Raw genomic sequence first — 17214 nt, forward strand, 5'->3', positions numbered from 1 at the left:
TACTGAAACGAAACTGAAAGGTTGACTGCGACTGTTTTGGACAGAACGCGCTAATTCACTGAACAAATATTTTCATATTACTTTTCCACCACTTGTTAGTAATGTAATCCATTCATATCGATGTGAATCAATCAATACTAATACAACTTTAACTGTGATTTGTTTTTGTTTCATTTCACAACTTATTTACTGTATAATCAACAGTAGGAGATGCCCGCTTGTAAACATTCCCCATTTGATTTGAACTAACGCGGCCAAGATCTGGATTTGTCACTGCCATGTACTGTGAGATAACGCAGTTAACCCCCCATGGATAGAGAAGTCGGGCTTTGGCCGAAATCGGGGTTATGCCATCATGTAACCGCACTGACTGAAGAATTGCTTGTAGTTTGTCTGTTCTGTTTGGTCTGACCAAACTACCTTTGCTTCTTGTGTGTCTGTTCAGTTACTGACCACTGTGTGTTTTTTGTCTCCTCTCACCTGCAGTCAAAGGTGTTGAACACGATCTGTGACCAGACTGTGAGGACTACATCTGACCCCCTGATGTGCCAATCAGCCTGCCTGGACGAGGTCCAGCTAAACAACATTAAGCCTGGAGAGGGCCTGGTGAGACACTTGGTTATGAACTTCATCATCTATAATGATCTGCATTCAGGTTGTCAGGAGACTATGTCAAACAATCCAGACACAATCTAGCTGATATCCATCCATCTGAAAACATCAATTTTGTGTTAAACACAGTCCTCCCAAACTCCAATTTGCCTGCTTCCGTTTGTGTGATATCCGGAAGTGTAATATTGATAGCTGTGTTGTATCGTTGCCTTTGCCCGTCTGGTGGTTGTAAAGCCTGGTGTTTCCTCTCCTTTGAGACGTATTTACAGCCCAGTGCTGTCAGACTGACACTCACTCGGTGCCTCTCCTTTCCTCTCCTCCCCCAGGGCATGTACATCAAGTCCACCTACGACGGCCTCCACGTCATCACCGGCACCACGGAGCATGTGAGTAAGACCGGCGGATGTAGACAGGGGCTCGGAGCGCCCACCCGGTATCTCCGAGTGCTGGGATAAATTTAACCAGAGCAGCCCCAGTGGCCCTGTCGTCACCAGGCACCGTATTGAACCATCTGAGCGGCTTTGATTTCAGAGTGTCTGATGAGACCAGAAGACCGCCTTCTGACACTCGCACTCACACAAATACACTTGCACACCTACCCACACAGCCGCCCTCACTCCCATCCGCTGTCTGTGGTGACTTATGTAAAGCCATTTCAGCCCCCCAAAAAGCTGCTATAACGCATACACTCAATTAGTTGTTAAAATGTACTTCTCATATACAAGAGAGTAGATTGGCAGAGATTAAGGATGGGTCATTGCCAAATGTATGTATTTTATAGAATCCTGTCACTATATTTGGCGACCAATGCCACTGATCAACAGAGAAGAAAGAGGGAATATATGGCACACTGAAAAATGAGTGAAACTGAAGGAGGAGCAGGTGGTCTTTGAAGCCAGCAGCAGACCATGATAACACTGCCTTCTTGCCTTACCGTGGGGAGATCTCTCTATGGGATGGACAAAAAACAATACGGTTGAAATCAGTTGGCGCCAGATTTGCATGTTGGCAAATATGGTTTTGCCTGAAAAGAGATTTACAATGATGGGCTTTGCATGGAAATACATGTATAGTTTACTACAGATGTAGATAGCACTGACACTTTGTTGTGTGTGTGTGTATACAATATATTTTTTATTTGGGCAGTGAATAGAAGACACAGTTACCATTTATTGTTTTTCTAATGGTAAACCGATCAGTTACCAAAGATGATAAAAGCATTTGAGATGATCAGCTGCCTTTCTCTGTCTTTTTATTTTCCTGTTTGGAGTTCTTATGCGTTACCCCCATTCAGTTTCCATCTGTAAGCAAAGACAAATGTCTGCAAAGCGTTTTCTGCTCCTGCCAACAGCTCTGGGGGGGAGGAAAGACGGGGGGTCTAACTGTGGGTCACGTCTATCCATCCCTCCATCTGTGGCCTGCCAGCTCTGTGTGTTTGCTATCAGCCTCCGTGCTCTCCTTTACTTAATGTGGGGAACAAGGGACTCATGATGAACCTTTAGCTGCCTGCAGAGCCTCTTAGGTGTGTTATGTCATAAGCACGCAGTTCCAGTCTTCCAACTCTCCAACAGATTCCCATGTCTCCACTCAGGAATTTGGGTTCAGTTTATGACGAATCGCTACCAATTAATCACGCTGACATTTTCATCTGTTCAAAAAGCAGAGCTGCTTTCTAATCTCAGGTTTCTTCTTTATGGTTTGTGTTGGTCTGGTATGGTCTGCTTCATGTCAACCCCACTTAATGCGCAGATAAGAGGAAGGAGAATGCTAACAAAGACTAAGTCCTCTGTCTACAAACAGCCTCAAAGAAGCTTTCCCTGTCTATATTGTGCACATACTTCTTGCTGTATTTTGCTGATAGTTTAGGGACTAATATCCTCTTTCTTTTGTCTTCTTTTTCTGCCTTTTTTCTTTTCCTGTTGTTAGTCTCCTGCTGATATGACCCGAAAGATACATGCAGGTGATGAGGTGATCCAAGTCAACCATCAGACAGTGGTAAGGAATCCCTTGGATAAGTGGTAGGGATTGCATTATGTTCTAGATTCTATGCTATTCTAGAATATTCTGTCTCTTTATCAAGTATGATTTGTCACTGTTGTCCAGGTTGGCTGGCAGTTGAAGAACTTGGTGGCCAAGCTGAGGGAAGATCCCAAAGGTGTTGCACTGATGCTAAAGAAGAGACCCACAGGCACCTCCGGATTTACCCCTGCCCCCCTGAAAAACATGCGCTGGAAACCTCCAATGGCTCAATTGCAGGTCTGCTTCACATTCGGTCATGATTTGACATCTCTTGAGTAATCTGTTTGAGGATGACTAGCACAGTTACTAGGAATGTAATGTCTGTTAGGTAGAGAATGGAGAATTGCCATTCGGACAACTTGATGGTCATTGGGGACAGGGGTTTTCTTTTTTGAGTATGACTTGATTCTCAGACGGCAGGCCTGGCTCTCGTCATATTAGCTCATTGCACAAGTTGGGAACAATGCTGTCATTCTTCTCCACAATACCAGAGTATACCACAAAATGTACTGTGATGTCATTCAGCTGGAGCCTGTGGCGATGACTAGATCTGTAATGACTGACACAACAGTGCCTTTCCCAAAGGAGAACACACATTGTTGTCCTCAGAGTTTGTTTCACTAGCTGCACACTATGGGGTGAATTTGTGCCGTTCTTAGCATCCAAAAAACCTTTGACAACAGGTATTAAATGAAATTGAAATCGATTTCAATCTCATTGAGTAGCTTAGACCAACCCTCTCAAAAGAAAGTCAGACAACACTCACACCTTTTGTTAAAAAGCATAATCAAGGCTCCCGAATTCCTGTATTCAGACATTTATGTAATTCTAATCCAGATCAGAAGCCGTGTTCATTGGGGAAATTAGGCTGTTAGGGCTGTTATGTCCCAACTCCCTGCGTTTGAATGGGATCCTCCACAAACAAAAGGCCCTTGTAATCAAGCTTGGTCTCCCCGGCTGGCTAGCAGCCATGCATCGGCCCTCAGGTGCTTGTGTACACTCTGGGAAGACAGAATTTGATCAAGCCATCTCCGTGTTTCCCTCAAACAAAAGGACCCTCTTATTACAAATGGGCCGATCTGGGCTTGTCTGTGTAATTGTTTGAACACGGTGTCTGGAAATCAAGGTGGCAGATCTCTGAGGTTAACTCGCTGCCAAGCAGTGGTAGATCACACACGATGAATCAGACATGTGTCTGTGGCACTGGCCGAGTGCCAGGCTGTGGAGAACCTGTGACATTACAACACAGGGGTTTGTAATGCGGCAGTGGGAGAAAAAATATGGGAAGAGCTGGGCTTAGAAGATGTGCGTTTGACATGCTTAAGAGGTGCCAAATAGATGGATGTCTATTTGCTGAATGTTTCCATTCCCTTTCACAGAACACCCACTCCCCGACCAAAGCCCAGTCTCCCAGAAACACAGCAGGAAGCACCAGGAAGCCTGCCATCCTGGACCTGTACATCCCCCCACCACCCTCAGTCCCCTACACACCACGGTGAGCAAAATGAGCTTGGTTTCTCCCTCGCCAGTCTTGAGGCTTTAGGCTGAAGAGTCTGAAGCTCTCAGCTCTCACAGCGTCTCTTCATGGCCCCTCCTTCACCCTAGACAGTCAAAACCACAGCACATTCTGTTCTGCTTCTCTGCCCTGCTAGCACCACAGTGGTTATGCAATGTTCGTGTCGAATCTGGAAAAGCCTCCATCTCTCTGGTTTACTCAGTCACTGTGCGACCTCCCTCTCACCCCTCCTCTATCTCCATCCTATCTATTTTATCTATCTGTTTATCTCTTTGTATTGGACTGCTTGTCTATGCTGGTCTCTAAATGTTTGGAATCTCAATTCATAATTTGTTCTAATCATCCATCACTGTTGATGGTTAATGTTGACACGGAGCCTGACTCATATCCTTTACACTGACTCACTAGACGTTGTTGTTTTTTGCCTGTCTGTGCCCTTTAGTGATATGAGGAACAGCACCTTTGCCAGCATTCACAAGATTGTGAAGGGTTCAGAATCACCCAACTCGTTCCTTGACCTGGAGAACCGGCGACGCTTCACCATCGCTGACTACGACAAACTGAACGTCTACCCAGTGGAGGCCCACGTCATCCAGCCGCGGTTGAGAGAGCGCACCACCTCACGCAGTAAGGCCAAAAGCCATGAAGTACACATGATCCACACATTGTCGATAGCTTTAGCTTTACCCATGAGTTGTTGTAAGGGAATAAATGCATCAACAAAGGAGTCACTTTATCCTATGTTCAAACATAACTTAAACATGCTAGGTAGGGACATATAAAAATGGTGTAGCAGACGAATAATACATAAATATTCCAACAGATATGTCTTCTTGTGGTTGCTGGCTTGTAAGTTCGGGAGTGACATCTGAGATAAGCGTGTCTGCAGACTGATTTATGCATACAGTGAAAACTCCCCGTTTCTTGAGCTTGTAATAATGCTAATGTGGAGGTGAAGGGAGTATGTAACCCACACGGGCTGTGATGACTGGCGACTAGCAGTCAACAGCCTTTGAAATGCGTGTATTGGCTTGGACATATAAAACGGTATTGAATTTAATTTCCCAATGCTTCAACTGTGCTGCCTTTAAACTCTTTGACCCCTGAAGACTTTCAAGATCATACATTTAGAGTTCAGATGTCATAATTCAAATTATATGATTTTTATTTCTGAAGTTTATTTCAATGACTAAATATTTTTTTTTGCTGTAAAATGTATTTCTAACCATGAATCACGCTTCCAGGTAAACCCCGCCCTCTCTCCATGCCTGTGGACACCTGCCTCAGTGTGCATGAAGGCTACGCTAAGCCATGGCCACAAGGCAAGAAAGGTAAACATCACCAATTCAAAAGACAACAATTAAGTTAGCAACTTGGCAACATCACAAACAGACACATGTCTTCTGGCCCATGTTGTGCTTGATGAATCACTTCACAGAAATGTGTGAAGTGCACAGTCTCAAACAAATTTTAGTATTTTAGCAGTTATAAAATAAATAAGTACACTCTCTACCCTTTTAGAAGGGGCTAGGAAAGGATTGTAGGTTTACTTTCAGTGTGTTTCCAGCAGATTCTGAATGCGCTGTAATGTTCTGTCCTCCACAGGGGAAGAGCTCCTGTACAGATACCTGAGCAATGAGCGAATCCCAACCATTGCTGAGGAGAGCCCTGCCGGTGGGTTGACATACAGATCCAACGGTGACCGAACGCCGGTCCGCGGCATCGACCACATACGCAACAGCCGTTACCTCGTCAACGTTGACCTTCACAACAGCGCTACAATCCCTTACCAGGAGGACCTGTCCAAAAAGGCCCCCATGTCGTCCACCCCCAAGCGGCCGCCTGCAGAGCCTTCGTTACTGGTCAGTTGGATCACACGGCTTAAGCTATTGACTCACTGACCTTCGCTTCCTTGTCCCCGGGCTCCCTTGTCTGTCCGCGCAGTGCCTTTGTCCAGCTGTTTATACTGGTGTCTTCCTATCTTTTTCTCTGTCTTTTTCTCACATTTTATACCCTCCCCTCAACGTCTCCATTCCCCAGCCTGCTAACTTGCTAACTCCAACGCTTTTCTGGACCATTTCAAAGTGAAATGTGAAAATGCATCAAGCTGGGATTTTTCACCAGCACAAACTAAAGAAAAAAAAACTTTATAGAGGTGCTATGGTTCGCAGAACTGATTGCTTTTGATAGTTCGTAGTGTTTGCAGGTCAGTTTTGGTTTTTTGAATAAGCAGTATTTTGTAACTACTAAGACATTTCAGCATGAAAACCACTTAGAACCTTCCGTTATCATTTGTTTTGAATTCTCACTTGCCAAGGTTTTCTGTTGTTTTTTCCATTTCGTGTGCACCTTCAGTTACCTCAGTAAAGCAGTGTGAACAAGCAAAAGGTGTTCAAGAGGACTCTAAATGCTTATGCATATGTTTAAATCAAGTCACTATTCTAATGTGTTGTGACTTTGCTATTGCTGTTGTTAAAATATGCATCTGCTTATTTTATCATCTTCACAAGCTATGCATCGAGAACAGTGGCTAGTGTTAGCCAAAGCCCACCCATGTTGGGAATAAAGAGCTGTTATGCATATAGGTCACAATGTGACTGAATGATTGGCTCTGGGCTTCAGTGTTGGCACTGTCTAGGTTATGCTCCTGTGTTTGCAAATGATGTTGTGCTTGGATACATGATTCTTTATTGACAGCTGAAAGCACGCAGACATTTTAACAGGTGTTACTTAGATTAAAGGTCCCCTTTAATATCTGATTTGGATACTTAACAGACAACATATCCTAGTGCTGCGGATTATTTCCATGTCAAGGGTCACAGAATAGAAATAGTTTAACAGTATTAAATGCTATATGTCTAAAACTGTAACAATCCATTGTACTTTAACTGCATTTTTTTGTAATTTGTTAATAGTTTATTAAAGGTGCAGATCATTGTATTACTGTTTTGTATTGTCTTTTTTTCATTGCAACTAAGACTTGTGGCATTGTTATTATAAGTCATAATTACTTAGAAAATAATAATAATATGCCGGAATGCCATTTGTTTAGAAGATATGCTAGACCGAACGTTTGAAGGAAGTATGCTTACCTGGGGTTAATGAACTCTGATCTTAAAGAGGGGTTATCAGGAACAGGATTTCCAAAGTGCTGAGATGAGCACTCCCGCAGATGTTTCATGCACATAAAAAGCCTATTAACTGACCCTGATGGACCAGGAGAAACATCCCTGTGAAGACTTCTTGGATGTGTTATTCCTACCCTTTACATATATGTCTCAAATGTAATGACTTAGTTTGAAGGAATCTCTTGGGAAATTCTACACTTCTTAAATAAGGGCTTTGGCAAGTTTATAATCAGTTATATATCTTTCCCAGTCACAAGGTGATTACAGACAAATTTCAAAATCAATCTTTGATCCATTCCATACAATTAAAAAAAATCGGATGCATGGTCACATTTTATTTCCAAACCGAGATGACAGACACATAATGCACCTTTCAGCATTATTTCCCCTCCCAACTCTTCTTTCTCTCCTTCCCTCCTGGCACTCTTTTCTCCTGTCATGCCCTGACTTGCATGTGCTTTGTCTGCAGGACTGACTAACCTCTTAAGTTCTTATTACTGGATGAATTAACTGAGTGTGTCTAACCTACTTTGCTTGGCCTTTCAACACTAACAAAAGCCAAACACCTGGAAATGTGAAAGTCGTGGTGTGATGGAAGCTTAATTTTCCTTAAAGATTTAGCCATTTCAGGCACTGGGCTTCAGACCTGGCTTGGCACTGTGTTCTCTCCAACTGTAGTTTATTCATGAGTAGCCACCTCTTGTTCTGCTGACTTTCCTTTTGAATGATGTATTCAGTGCATGCTATATTGTTGCCTGTGAATGACTGCGATTGGAATACAATCTGTCTGCATGATTGCTAACCGATGGACTGGGTCTGCAGTGATAGCACACACTTACCAATGACACAAGCACGTGTACCGGAACAGCCAGAGTGTGAAAGCTGTCATCAACACACTAGTGTAACTCCTCACACATCAATGCTCATTAGCTTTCTATGCTAGTTCCCACAGAATATTGTGGAAGGAAGTCTTTTTTTCATACCTTGGTTGACAGACCAGTTGTAAATTTATATACAACTGGTCTGTGTAATGAATTAATTATATTTTTCCTATTAAGCATGTGTACAGTAGGGCTCAGCAATAGGCAGTTCTACTCAATAGGTAGTTCTATTCAAACCATATTGGGTAAATTGTTGCGGTTGTGGTCATGTTTGGGGCATATCTCTGAAGCCTTCCTAAGTCCAACACTCATCCACCCTACACAGATCAAAAGATCACCACGGCAGATCAGGGAATGTTAACGTGTGTTCATGTTCTGCTTTAGGTGTCGGACTGGAATTCCAGCCAGGGCTTCATCGACAGGTGGGTAGTCTGTCAGTGCCTCTACAGCTACACTAAACGCTGCCTTTCACTTCCCCCTATGGCCGTCACTCATCTCTGGGCAGGGAGGTTTTGACAAGTCGTGAGGGATTTAGTCTCTCCTAATTGATGGTGTCACATGCCAGGAATGTGGTGGCTTTTCTTTAGCAGGAATGCAGGGAAGTGGATGGGCAGCTCAGTTTGTCATCCACATGAAGTCGCCGCAGGCAGCGAGGGGCTGACATCATGGCGCCCTTTGGGCCACAGACAGACAACAGGGTGTAGCAGACAGAACTCTGATGAAGCACGCTTAGCAGACATCGCACACACAGTGCTCTTTTAATCCAAGGTTTCGGGTTACAGACAAAGGCAGCATGTGAAACAACAGGAGAAAATGATCCCGGCAGATCACAGAGAGAAGGACACAAATCATGGCCAGCGCCCCTCTGTGAATTGCTCCTTGCTCTGCCAAAGACTCCGAGCGAGCATGGAGCCATGTGTGTGTGTGTGGGTCATTTCAGCTTACTGATTAAACCTGACTGAGAGGTAAGAGGAGAGGCAAGCCATGTACAGCCCAGGTCTGAGCCTGTGGCCCTTTCACACGGCTGGAGGGGGTGTGACTCCCCTCATTACGGGTGTGATTGATGAGTAATCCTCCCCTCTCCTCTCCTCTGCTATGGCTGCTATTTAAAGGCCTGCTCCCCACTCGTCAGTCACACTCCTAATACAAAAGGGAGATAAGGCTTGGGACCATTACACTGAGCGCTATTGTCTACACTGTTTTATTTCAGGCCAACATTAACTGATCTATGTGAGGAGTTTGAAGATAAGAAGGGAGTTTTGGTTGACAATGCTAGAATCGCTCATTCTTTGAGCGTTTCTTTAATGTTCATAGCGCATCCTGGCCAATATAATATTACTAGCTATTTTAAGTCACCAGCCTTAATTAACATGAGCCCTATATTGTTCAACACTATAGTTAATTAGCATATTGTCATATTTAGCATAGGAAAGTATGTGTTTGATTACATGTATGTGGATCAACTCCATCTCTACTGGATCAAATAAATTAGAAGCCTTATTGGATTAATAACTGCATGGAAATCACTGAAGATAGCACTTAGCTGGTCCACGTTGTAATTGTTTTGTGACCTTTCCTATGGAATATCCACAGATCAGACAGTAGTGAGTTTTGAGTTCCCAGGGGTAAAATATAGAATTGACAGGAAAATGAGGAAAACCAAGGAGCTTTTTTATTCGCCCAAATTGCAGGGTGACTCCCTAGTGTTTTTTATCAGTGGGCACGTGTGTATTTTAAGTTCAGGTTATACATGTACTTTAAGTGACTGCATCTGAGTGTTTGCCTAATTTACCATAACTCTGGGAGAGAGATAATGCCCTGGCATGGGCCACACTCACTATCTGTTGTACTGAAACGGCATATTGTGGTGAACTCTATTGGTACTTGGAGGAACATAGTCACTGCCTTGGGGGAATTCCTTCCATATGTATGCCATGTATGTAATTTGTGCAGGTTTTTTGACCACACATAGTCTGTGACTAGGTGATTAGTCCCTCTTTGGTTGGGGGTGATGTATATTTAAGTGGCCCCCAAGCTTAGTATGTTTGAGTGTAAGCACAACTTTGTAATCCGACATTAGCTCTAACTGACTGTTATCGCTCGCTCACTCACTCACTCATCACTTTTTGTGTTGAAACCTTAAACGTGAACAGGGCCTAATGTTTCTTTTTGTTTCCTCTCTCATCTCTCTCTGTTCCCCTTTCACAGATACAACCAGCGCTCGTGGTCCTTTTCTCAAGCAGTAAGAGCACCTGTTATACCCTAAACCTTACATCACACCATCTTGCAATGCCTTTAAAGAAACTGCATATCAATGATGAGATCAGTCAGTGATGTCTCCATATGTAGTAACGGAGAATGAAGGAGTAGTTTAAACACCTTTTAACAAAACAGGGAAAGCTACCCAGCAGCGCTGACTTCACTCACACTGACCACAGTGTATGATCATCATGTACTGCAGATTAGAGGGGAAAGAATGCTGTTGTTGTTCGGGGGCTAATAACAGCATTTGCAGTATTATGTAAATGCTAATAACAGCATTTGCAGTATTATGTAAATGTTAATTTATAACTGCAGTTCAATCCATTCTGTATTTTCCAATCCACATCTACATTCCATTCCACATATGCTCAATACCACGTACGTGTTAAAATGTCACATGAGCATGCACAATATTTAGCATAAGAACTTGTTTGGCTTCTTGATTCATAGACTGGCTACAGCCATGTGTGTGTACTGGTACTGGAGCTGGTAAGAACCTAAATCCTGCCCAGTGCGTCAGCTCAGCCTGGCCTTCAAAGAGGAGTGGCTCCATGCCAGACGCAGGCATCAGATTACCTGACCTACAACTCAACGATCAGTATCTGAGTCTCGGTGGATCATATTCCCACACCTACCCCTCCCTGCCGTGGTAGACATCTTTGCCTATTAATGCCTTACACAGACACCAAGTTGAAATCGAACCTTGGATCGTACATTGAGTTTACACATCAGATATACCTGCAGGTGCTGAGCCTCTGCTACAGCAAACCATGCCACTGTCTTGGTATGTCAGACCTGACTATATATGAATGAATGAACAGCAATTAAGATGGCTTCATGACTAAGCATTTGTTTAATTGATCCAGCTGTTGTTAAAAGAAACCATATTACAGAATGCACATTATTTTGGGATTGAGTTGTTAATATCCTAATGTCCTATAGATGTCTTGGTAGAAAGCGGTCGAGAAGCCCACTGTTAGCTCTTAACTAAGCACTAACTACCATTAAGAGTAAACTGCCAGTAAGACGATTAATCCTCTCTTCCAAACATGGACGTTGTGTCAAGTAACACAGCAATTACCATCAAACAACATTTGAGAGATTGCCAGTGCCATTCTCGCTTCGTTTCTCAGTATGAACAGTAGAACTGGAGAACCTGATACTGCCACCAGACTAAGCGTTGGCAAAGAGTCTTGTGAAAGAATGGCCACTTTGTGCCCCAGAGATCCAGAGTCTGACCCAGGGGGATATTTAGTTAACTGGTGTGACAGTTCCCAGCATGGAAGGCTATTGGAGATTTTGTGCCACAATGGTGTGACCAATCCACGTTCCCATGAAGCAGGCAACTGGAGTTGTGTTGGACCACATGAAAGACTGAAGCATTCACAGGACACTGTATCCCATATCTGACACAGATACAATTCAAGGAAACTGCAAATAGACTAGTTACACATTGAGCAATTTATTAGGAAGACCTGTGTACTTACTTATTCATGCGATATCTAATCAGCCAATCGTGTCGCAGTGCCATGCATAAAAGCATGCAGATACGGGTCGGGAGCTTCAATAAATGTAAATCAACCATCAGAATGGGGGAAAAATCTCATCTCTGTGATTTTAACCGTGGCAAGATTGTTGGTGGCAGACAGCCTTGTTTGAGTATATCTGTAACTGCTGTTCTCCTGGGATTTTCACACAACAGTCTTTAGAATGTATACAGAATGGTGCGAAAAACAAAGAAGCATCTTGTGGGTGCCAATTCTGCAGACGGAAATGCCTTGTTGATGAGAGAGGTCAACAGAGAATGGCCAGTCTGGCTCGAGCCGACGGAAAAGCTACGGTAACTCAGATAACCACTCCCACACACTGTACAATTGGGGAGCGCAGAAAAGCATGTCAGAATGCTCAACAGGTCGAACCTCGAGGCAGATGGGCTACAACTGCAGAGGACCACGTCGGGTACACTTCTTTTAGCCATCAGAGAGAGAGAACAGAGGGCTAAGGCTTCAGTCGGCACAGGCTCATTAAAACCAGACACTTGAAGACTGCAAAAATGTACACCAATTAATCACCGCTTGAAAGCCTATTTGAGTATTGTTGCAGACGATGTGCATCCCTTCATGGCCACAGTTGACCAATCCTCTGATGGCTACTTTCAGCATGATAATGATAGAATGGGAGCAGAATCTCAAAGGAATCTTTCCAATATCTTGTGGAATCCATGCCACGAAGAATTGAGGCTGTTATGAGAAACCAAGGCCCTACCCAGTATTAGTATAATGTTCCTAATAAAGGGAAGATGGATGTCTTTTTACTGGGCCCTGGGTTGACATTAGAAAGCATCTAACACATCTCTAAGCAACATCATGGGAGATATGACAGGCTGACCAAGTCAGCATAAGGAGAGGGGTAGCTTATATCTCACAGCTAATATCTCACATTCCCTGTCAGTGTCAAGACACATCCATGTTACAGTAACAGCTGCTAATTCACCTTGAGTGAATGCTGTTACCAGCCCAACATGCATGCCTTTCATCTGAGAGGGCTAAAGTGAGACTGTAGGATTCTATATTATCGCTTTCCCCTTCTACTAATGGTTTTGCCAGACACTGCTGTAGTGACCAGCAGATATAGATGACGGTCTGCGCCACTTGTTAGATACCCAATATCCCACTACTCAGAATGCAAGGCCCTGAAAAAGTAAGCCTACTTAAGATACAACGGCGACATCTTCTGGTCACTACAGTGTACTCCTATAAAAAAAAAAGTCACGATGACTTCCATTGCCATTTGTCCCAAAAGTGTAAATAGTTGATTGAGCCACACATGTTGTCACAACAAAATAGATTTAGGGTTGCTTTTTACAAAAATATAGTTTTTTTTTTGCAGTCACTGTAGAATTCTATATTTTGTCAAGCATATTATCTATATTGGAATTGCAGTCGTTAGTATTGCAGTGGGAAACATGCAGCCTTGTGCTCTTGGATTCAACAGTTGACATAACTGCACAGAAGTTGTTCCTCTTTCTCAGATGGTGCGGACATTACCACACGCATACTCATAGCCTACGTAGGTGGCTGTTCACGCGACTGTCAGTCAACAAAATTATGTTTTAGAGGTCTTTAAATGAAAACTCTATTAGCTTAATTCGACATTCGCAGAGGTTCGAGTGATGAGGCGTCTGTATCAGCTACCAATTGTACCGGAAACTGACTAAGCGTTGTTGTGCAATAATGACAGACCGTTCCTCAATGTTTCGGAGAAGTAGTGTTAAATGACTCTAATTATCGACCCCGGGCAGTCTGAATGGAGCTCAAGTTATAAACGCTGCGGCATATCTGTCAGGTTTTGGACTGTCGAAGCAGGTGCGTGATTCATTTACTAGATCATACTCAAACGACAGATAAGGCTTTTGAAGCCGTCACTCTATGGGGAGAAGCAGCTAAAGAGAGGAAATATCCACTTCTCAAAGTGGTATTAGTATTTTCGTCTACCACTTTAGTTTACTCATTAATAGTCATGACTTCCCTTCGTTGGAGGACTTAAACATCTTCTGTTAAATGTGCGAACATGGACTGTTTCCTATTTTTTAGAATGGAAATATTCAATGTAATGTTCTGCCCTACAAGAATGAATACTGATGTAGCTGGCTGTCTGAGATGCTATTTATTTAAGAAAATTATGAATGTTAAATATGAGTTGTCCTTAACTATCTCTGCAACTGCTGTGGTCTGTTGAGTTTCCTACAAAGAGGAACTGATACTTAAAAAGAATATTGAGTAATCCCTTGATGGTTTGGACAAGTTTTTTTTTTTTTTTTTTACTGTGAATAAGGTCTTGATTTTAAGGGCAGTTTTTAAGATTTGTTTGCATAGTTTTCTAGATTGTGTGCCATTTGAAAGTAATCAGACGCACGATCATGGAGAACTGTTGCATGGAGAACAGCTTTTTCCCCTTCTTATGAGGTTTTGTCAGAGACGGGAAATGATTCAGGTTCTCTCTGTCATATGCTGTCATCAGTGATGCTCTGTTGGATGTGTCTGTTCTCATGAAACATATGAAATGGTGATCTGTGATGTTCAATTGTCATGTTGATGCTGTGTAACTCGCTCTCAGGAGAGGTTAAGAAATGCTCTCTTATCCTCTGTAACATCACTTCCCCTTATAGCGGTGTCAAACCTCGAACAACTTTACCATGTGGCAATATGTACGATGTCTGTCTTTCTGCTTATGAGTGTATTGGATCTGCCATGGGCCTTTTTGACCTTTTGCTTTTTACTTGTAGGCATCTTTTCCCATTTCTGTGGCCCCTCCTATGGCTGCTGATGAATACAACCCTGTAAGTTCCAGAAAAAAATAAAAATGCATGTTAATTCATATCGCTCATCATATATCACTAGCAAAGGTTATCCAGGGTGTTTTTCAAGCTTTTTGAGCTGTTTTCACAAAGACTGTGTGTATTTTCTCCTGAACATTTATGTGACCTTGTTTGAGAAGGTTTATGTGTGTGGTGTGGGTGTTCAAGAGCTTTTGACTATTTGTCTTTTAGTATTAAAGTAAGTTGGAATCAGTTAAAAATGATATGGGTGGGTTCATGTAGTCCTGCTTAAAGGTCTAGGAGCTATTGGCCATTGAATGTGCTGTGAACATGCTCTCTACCTTTTCCCTCTCAACAGGTGTCACTTAGACCCAAATCAAAGAAAAAAACTCGAGCAGGTAGGAATCAGACTTCTGCTCTCAGTTGTTGCTGAGATATAAATGGTATGGATTACTGCAACAATGATAACTTAAGTGCTGCATACTGTGATGCACAAATTGAAGGTCATTATTTGAACATCATTGTGGTTTCATTCAATATGACGTGTTAGCTTATAACCGAGCACACTGTGTGTGTGTGTGTGTGTGTGTGTGTGTGTGTGTGTGTGTGTGTGTGTGTGTGTGTGTGTGTGTGTGTGTGTGTGTGTGTGTGATTCCAATCATAGGCAATGTGAATATGAGCAGAAGGAGGGTATCTGTGAAAGAGCTGGGGCAGGCGGATCATCAAGGCTGGCTCTACAGGAAGAAGGAGGGGAAAGGCTTTCTGGGAATGAAGTGGAAGAAGTATTGGTTCATCCTGAAGAAGACCTCATTATACTGGTACTCCAGTGACACGGTGAGTCACAGCAGACCGCAACAGAGTCACACTGTCACTCCTTCCTGCAGTTCCTGCTTCTGTTGCTGAATTGGCATATGGGAAGGTCACTGTGACAACCTGTTCTGCCACTCTGCTTCGAAGCTTACTCATACATTTCAATATGAATCAGCCCCATTTACGTGAATTCTTACTCATATTTGTGTCTTTACATCTGTGAAAATGTCCCAAAAATGTTATGCCAGTGCAAAATTAGTTTTAGATATTGTGGTAAATATTTCAGATTGCAATTACTAAAATAACGTAATTTAAAGGTTTTGTATTGTTTTCATTTTTCAGGCAGAAAAGGCAGAAGGATACATAAACTTGAAGGACTTCATGATTGACAGAGCGATAGAGTGCAAGAAAAAATAGTAAGTGATTTGCGTTTCCTGCTCTATGGCATGTGGCCAGTGACCACAAGGCATTTTGAGTTTCCATTCTACCGCTGACTGTTCCTACCATGTCTGTATCACATGCACATCCCCCTTATGCAGACAGCCAGACTGGTGCCTTGATGTGACGGGCCACAAAAACAAGTTGCAACTGTCTATTATGGAAGTGAAACGTTTGGGGATTTGGTCATACCTGACCTACTCTCATTCACTTATGTTTGTTGTTAAATGTTGTTAAATCTGAGGTCCTCTTGAAATCACAGTGCCATGTCACAGAGTTTTGCGTAGTGTCCCACAGTGGCTTGTTGCTTTGGCATTTTCCAATTTCTCATTTACTAACAAAAGAGAATACAACATTGTGTTGTGCGTATCCTAACTAACCTTCATGTCTTCACCTCCATTTTTCTGTTGCTCTTGCAGTGCCATCAAAGCCTGCCACCCACAGGTCATGATATTCTACTTTGCAGCGGAGAGCCTGGATGACATGAACAGGTAATGGTTCAAAGGTCAAGAGACAGGGAGGAACAGTGAAAATGACCTCGGCTGAAACGGTCCAGTAAATAACTGCAGGATTTAGCTCGGTTTCACTTCTTCAGGACATAACCTTTAAGTTTAGTTTGCAGCTTAACGTTAACTCTTTGTTCAGCAGTTTTTTCAGTATATTTAGATGTTGAAATAAAAATCTGTGCTGCACAAAGACCGATTTCTTTCCAAAGTTCTTTAGAAACAAACTGTGAATGTAAACTTGACATCCTTGTTTTTTTTTCTGGAAGTTGACAAGGCCTCTTTTATTTGGTCCTTGTAGGTGGCTAAATAAGCTTGGGCTAGCTTCCATTCAGTATGAGTACGAGCCTACAGAGGCACACGCAGCAGGTTAGTCCATATGTGATGAATTCATGACATAGGGTTTATCTGTTAACAATTCAACACTAATACTCATTCTTTCTTCCTCACTGTGTGTGTGTGTTTACTGTGCATGTGTGTGTGTGTGTGTGTGTGTGTGTGTGTGTACTGTCTTTATGTGTATATTTTGTCTTGACTAGAGTGCTATAGTGAGGCAAGTGACCATGAGGAGACGGAGTCCACAGAGGCTCCACCACCCCCATACTCAAAGCAGATGACGCGGGACATCTTGCATATTGACGGACAACCTGACAGTGGACCACAGGTCAGTGGAATCACGTGTAGTTCTGTTCTAGAAAATTAAGTTTAAGCCCACATGTACTTACAA

General features: G+C 42.8%; 1 protein-coding gene across 1 annotated transcript in view; it reads left to right on the forward strand.

The window, feature by feature from the left end:
• The window catches only part of LOC308374019 (connector enhancer of kinase suppressor of ras 3-like), a 52045-nt gene that overhangs the window by 32422 nt on the left and 2409 nt on the right, over positions 1-17214 (forward strand). Inside the window, exons 6-22 of the mRNA XM_080849708.1 lie at positions 487-606; positions 939-998; positions 2539-2607; positions 2716-2868; positions 4011-4126; positions 4590-4774; positions 5392-5478; positions 5753-6009; positions 8541-8578; positions 10365-10398; positions 14704-14757; positions 15095-15134; positions 15401-15570; positions 15889-15962; positions 16404-16475; positions 16789-16856; positions 17027-17151. Coding sequence (XP_080705834.1) covers positions 487-606; positions 939-998; positions 2539-2607; positions 2716-2868; positions 4011-4126; positions 4590-4774; positions 5392-5478; positions 5753-6009; positions 8541-8578; positions 10365-10398; positions 14704-14757; positions 15095-15134; positions 15401-15570; positions 15889-15962; positions 16404-16475; positions 16789-16856; positions 17027-17151 — 1722 coding nt within the window. The remainder of the gene's footprint in view (positions 1-486; positions 607-938; positions 999-2538; positions 2608-2715; positions 2869-4010; positions 4127-4589; positions 4775-5391; positions 5479-5752; positions 6010-8540; positions 8579-10364; positions 10399-14703; positions 14758-15094; positions 15135-15400; positions 15571-15888; positions 15963-16403; positions 16476-16788; positions 16857-17026; positions 17152-17214) is intronic.

The sequence above is a fragment of the Sprattus sprattus genome (assembly GCF_963457725.1).
Source record: "Sprattus sprattus genome assembly, chromosome: 13".
Classification (NCBI taxonomy): Eukaryota; Metazoa; Chordata; class Actinopteri; order Clupeiformes; family Clupeidae; genus Sprattus; species Sprattus sprattus.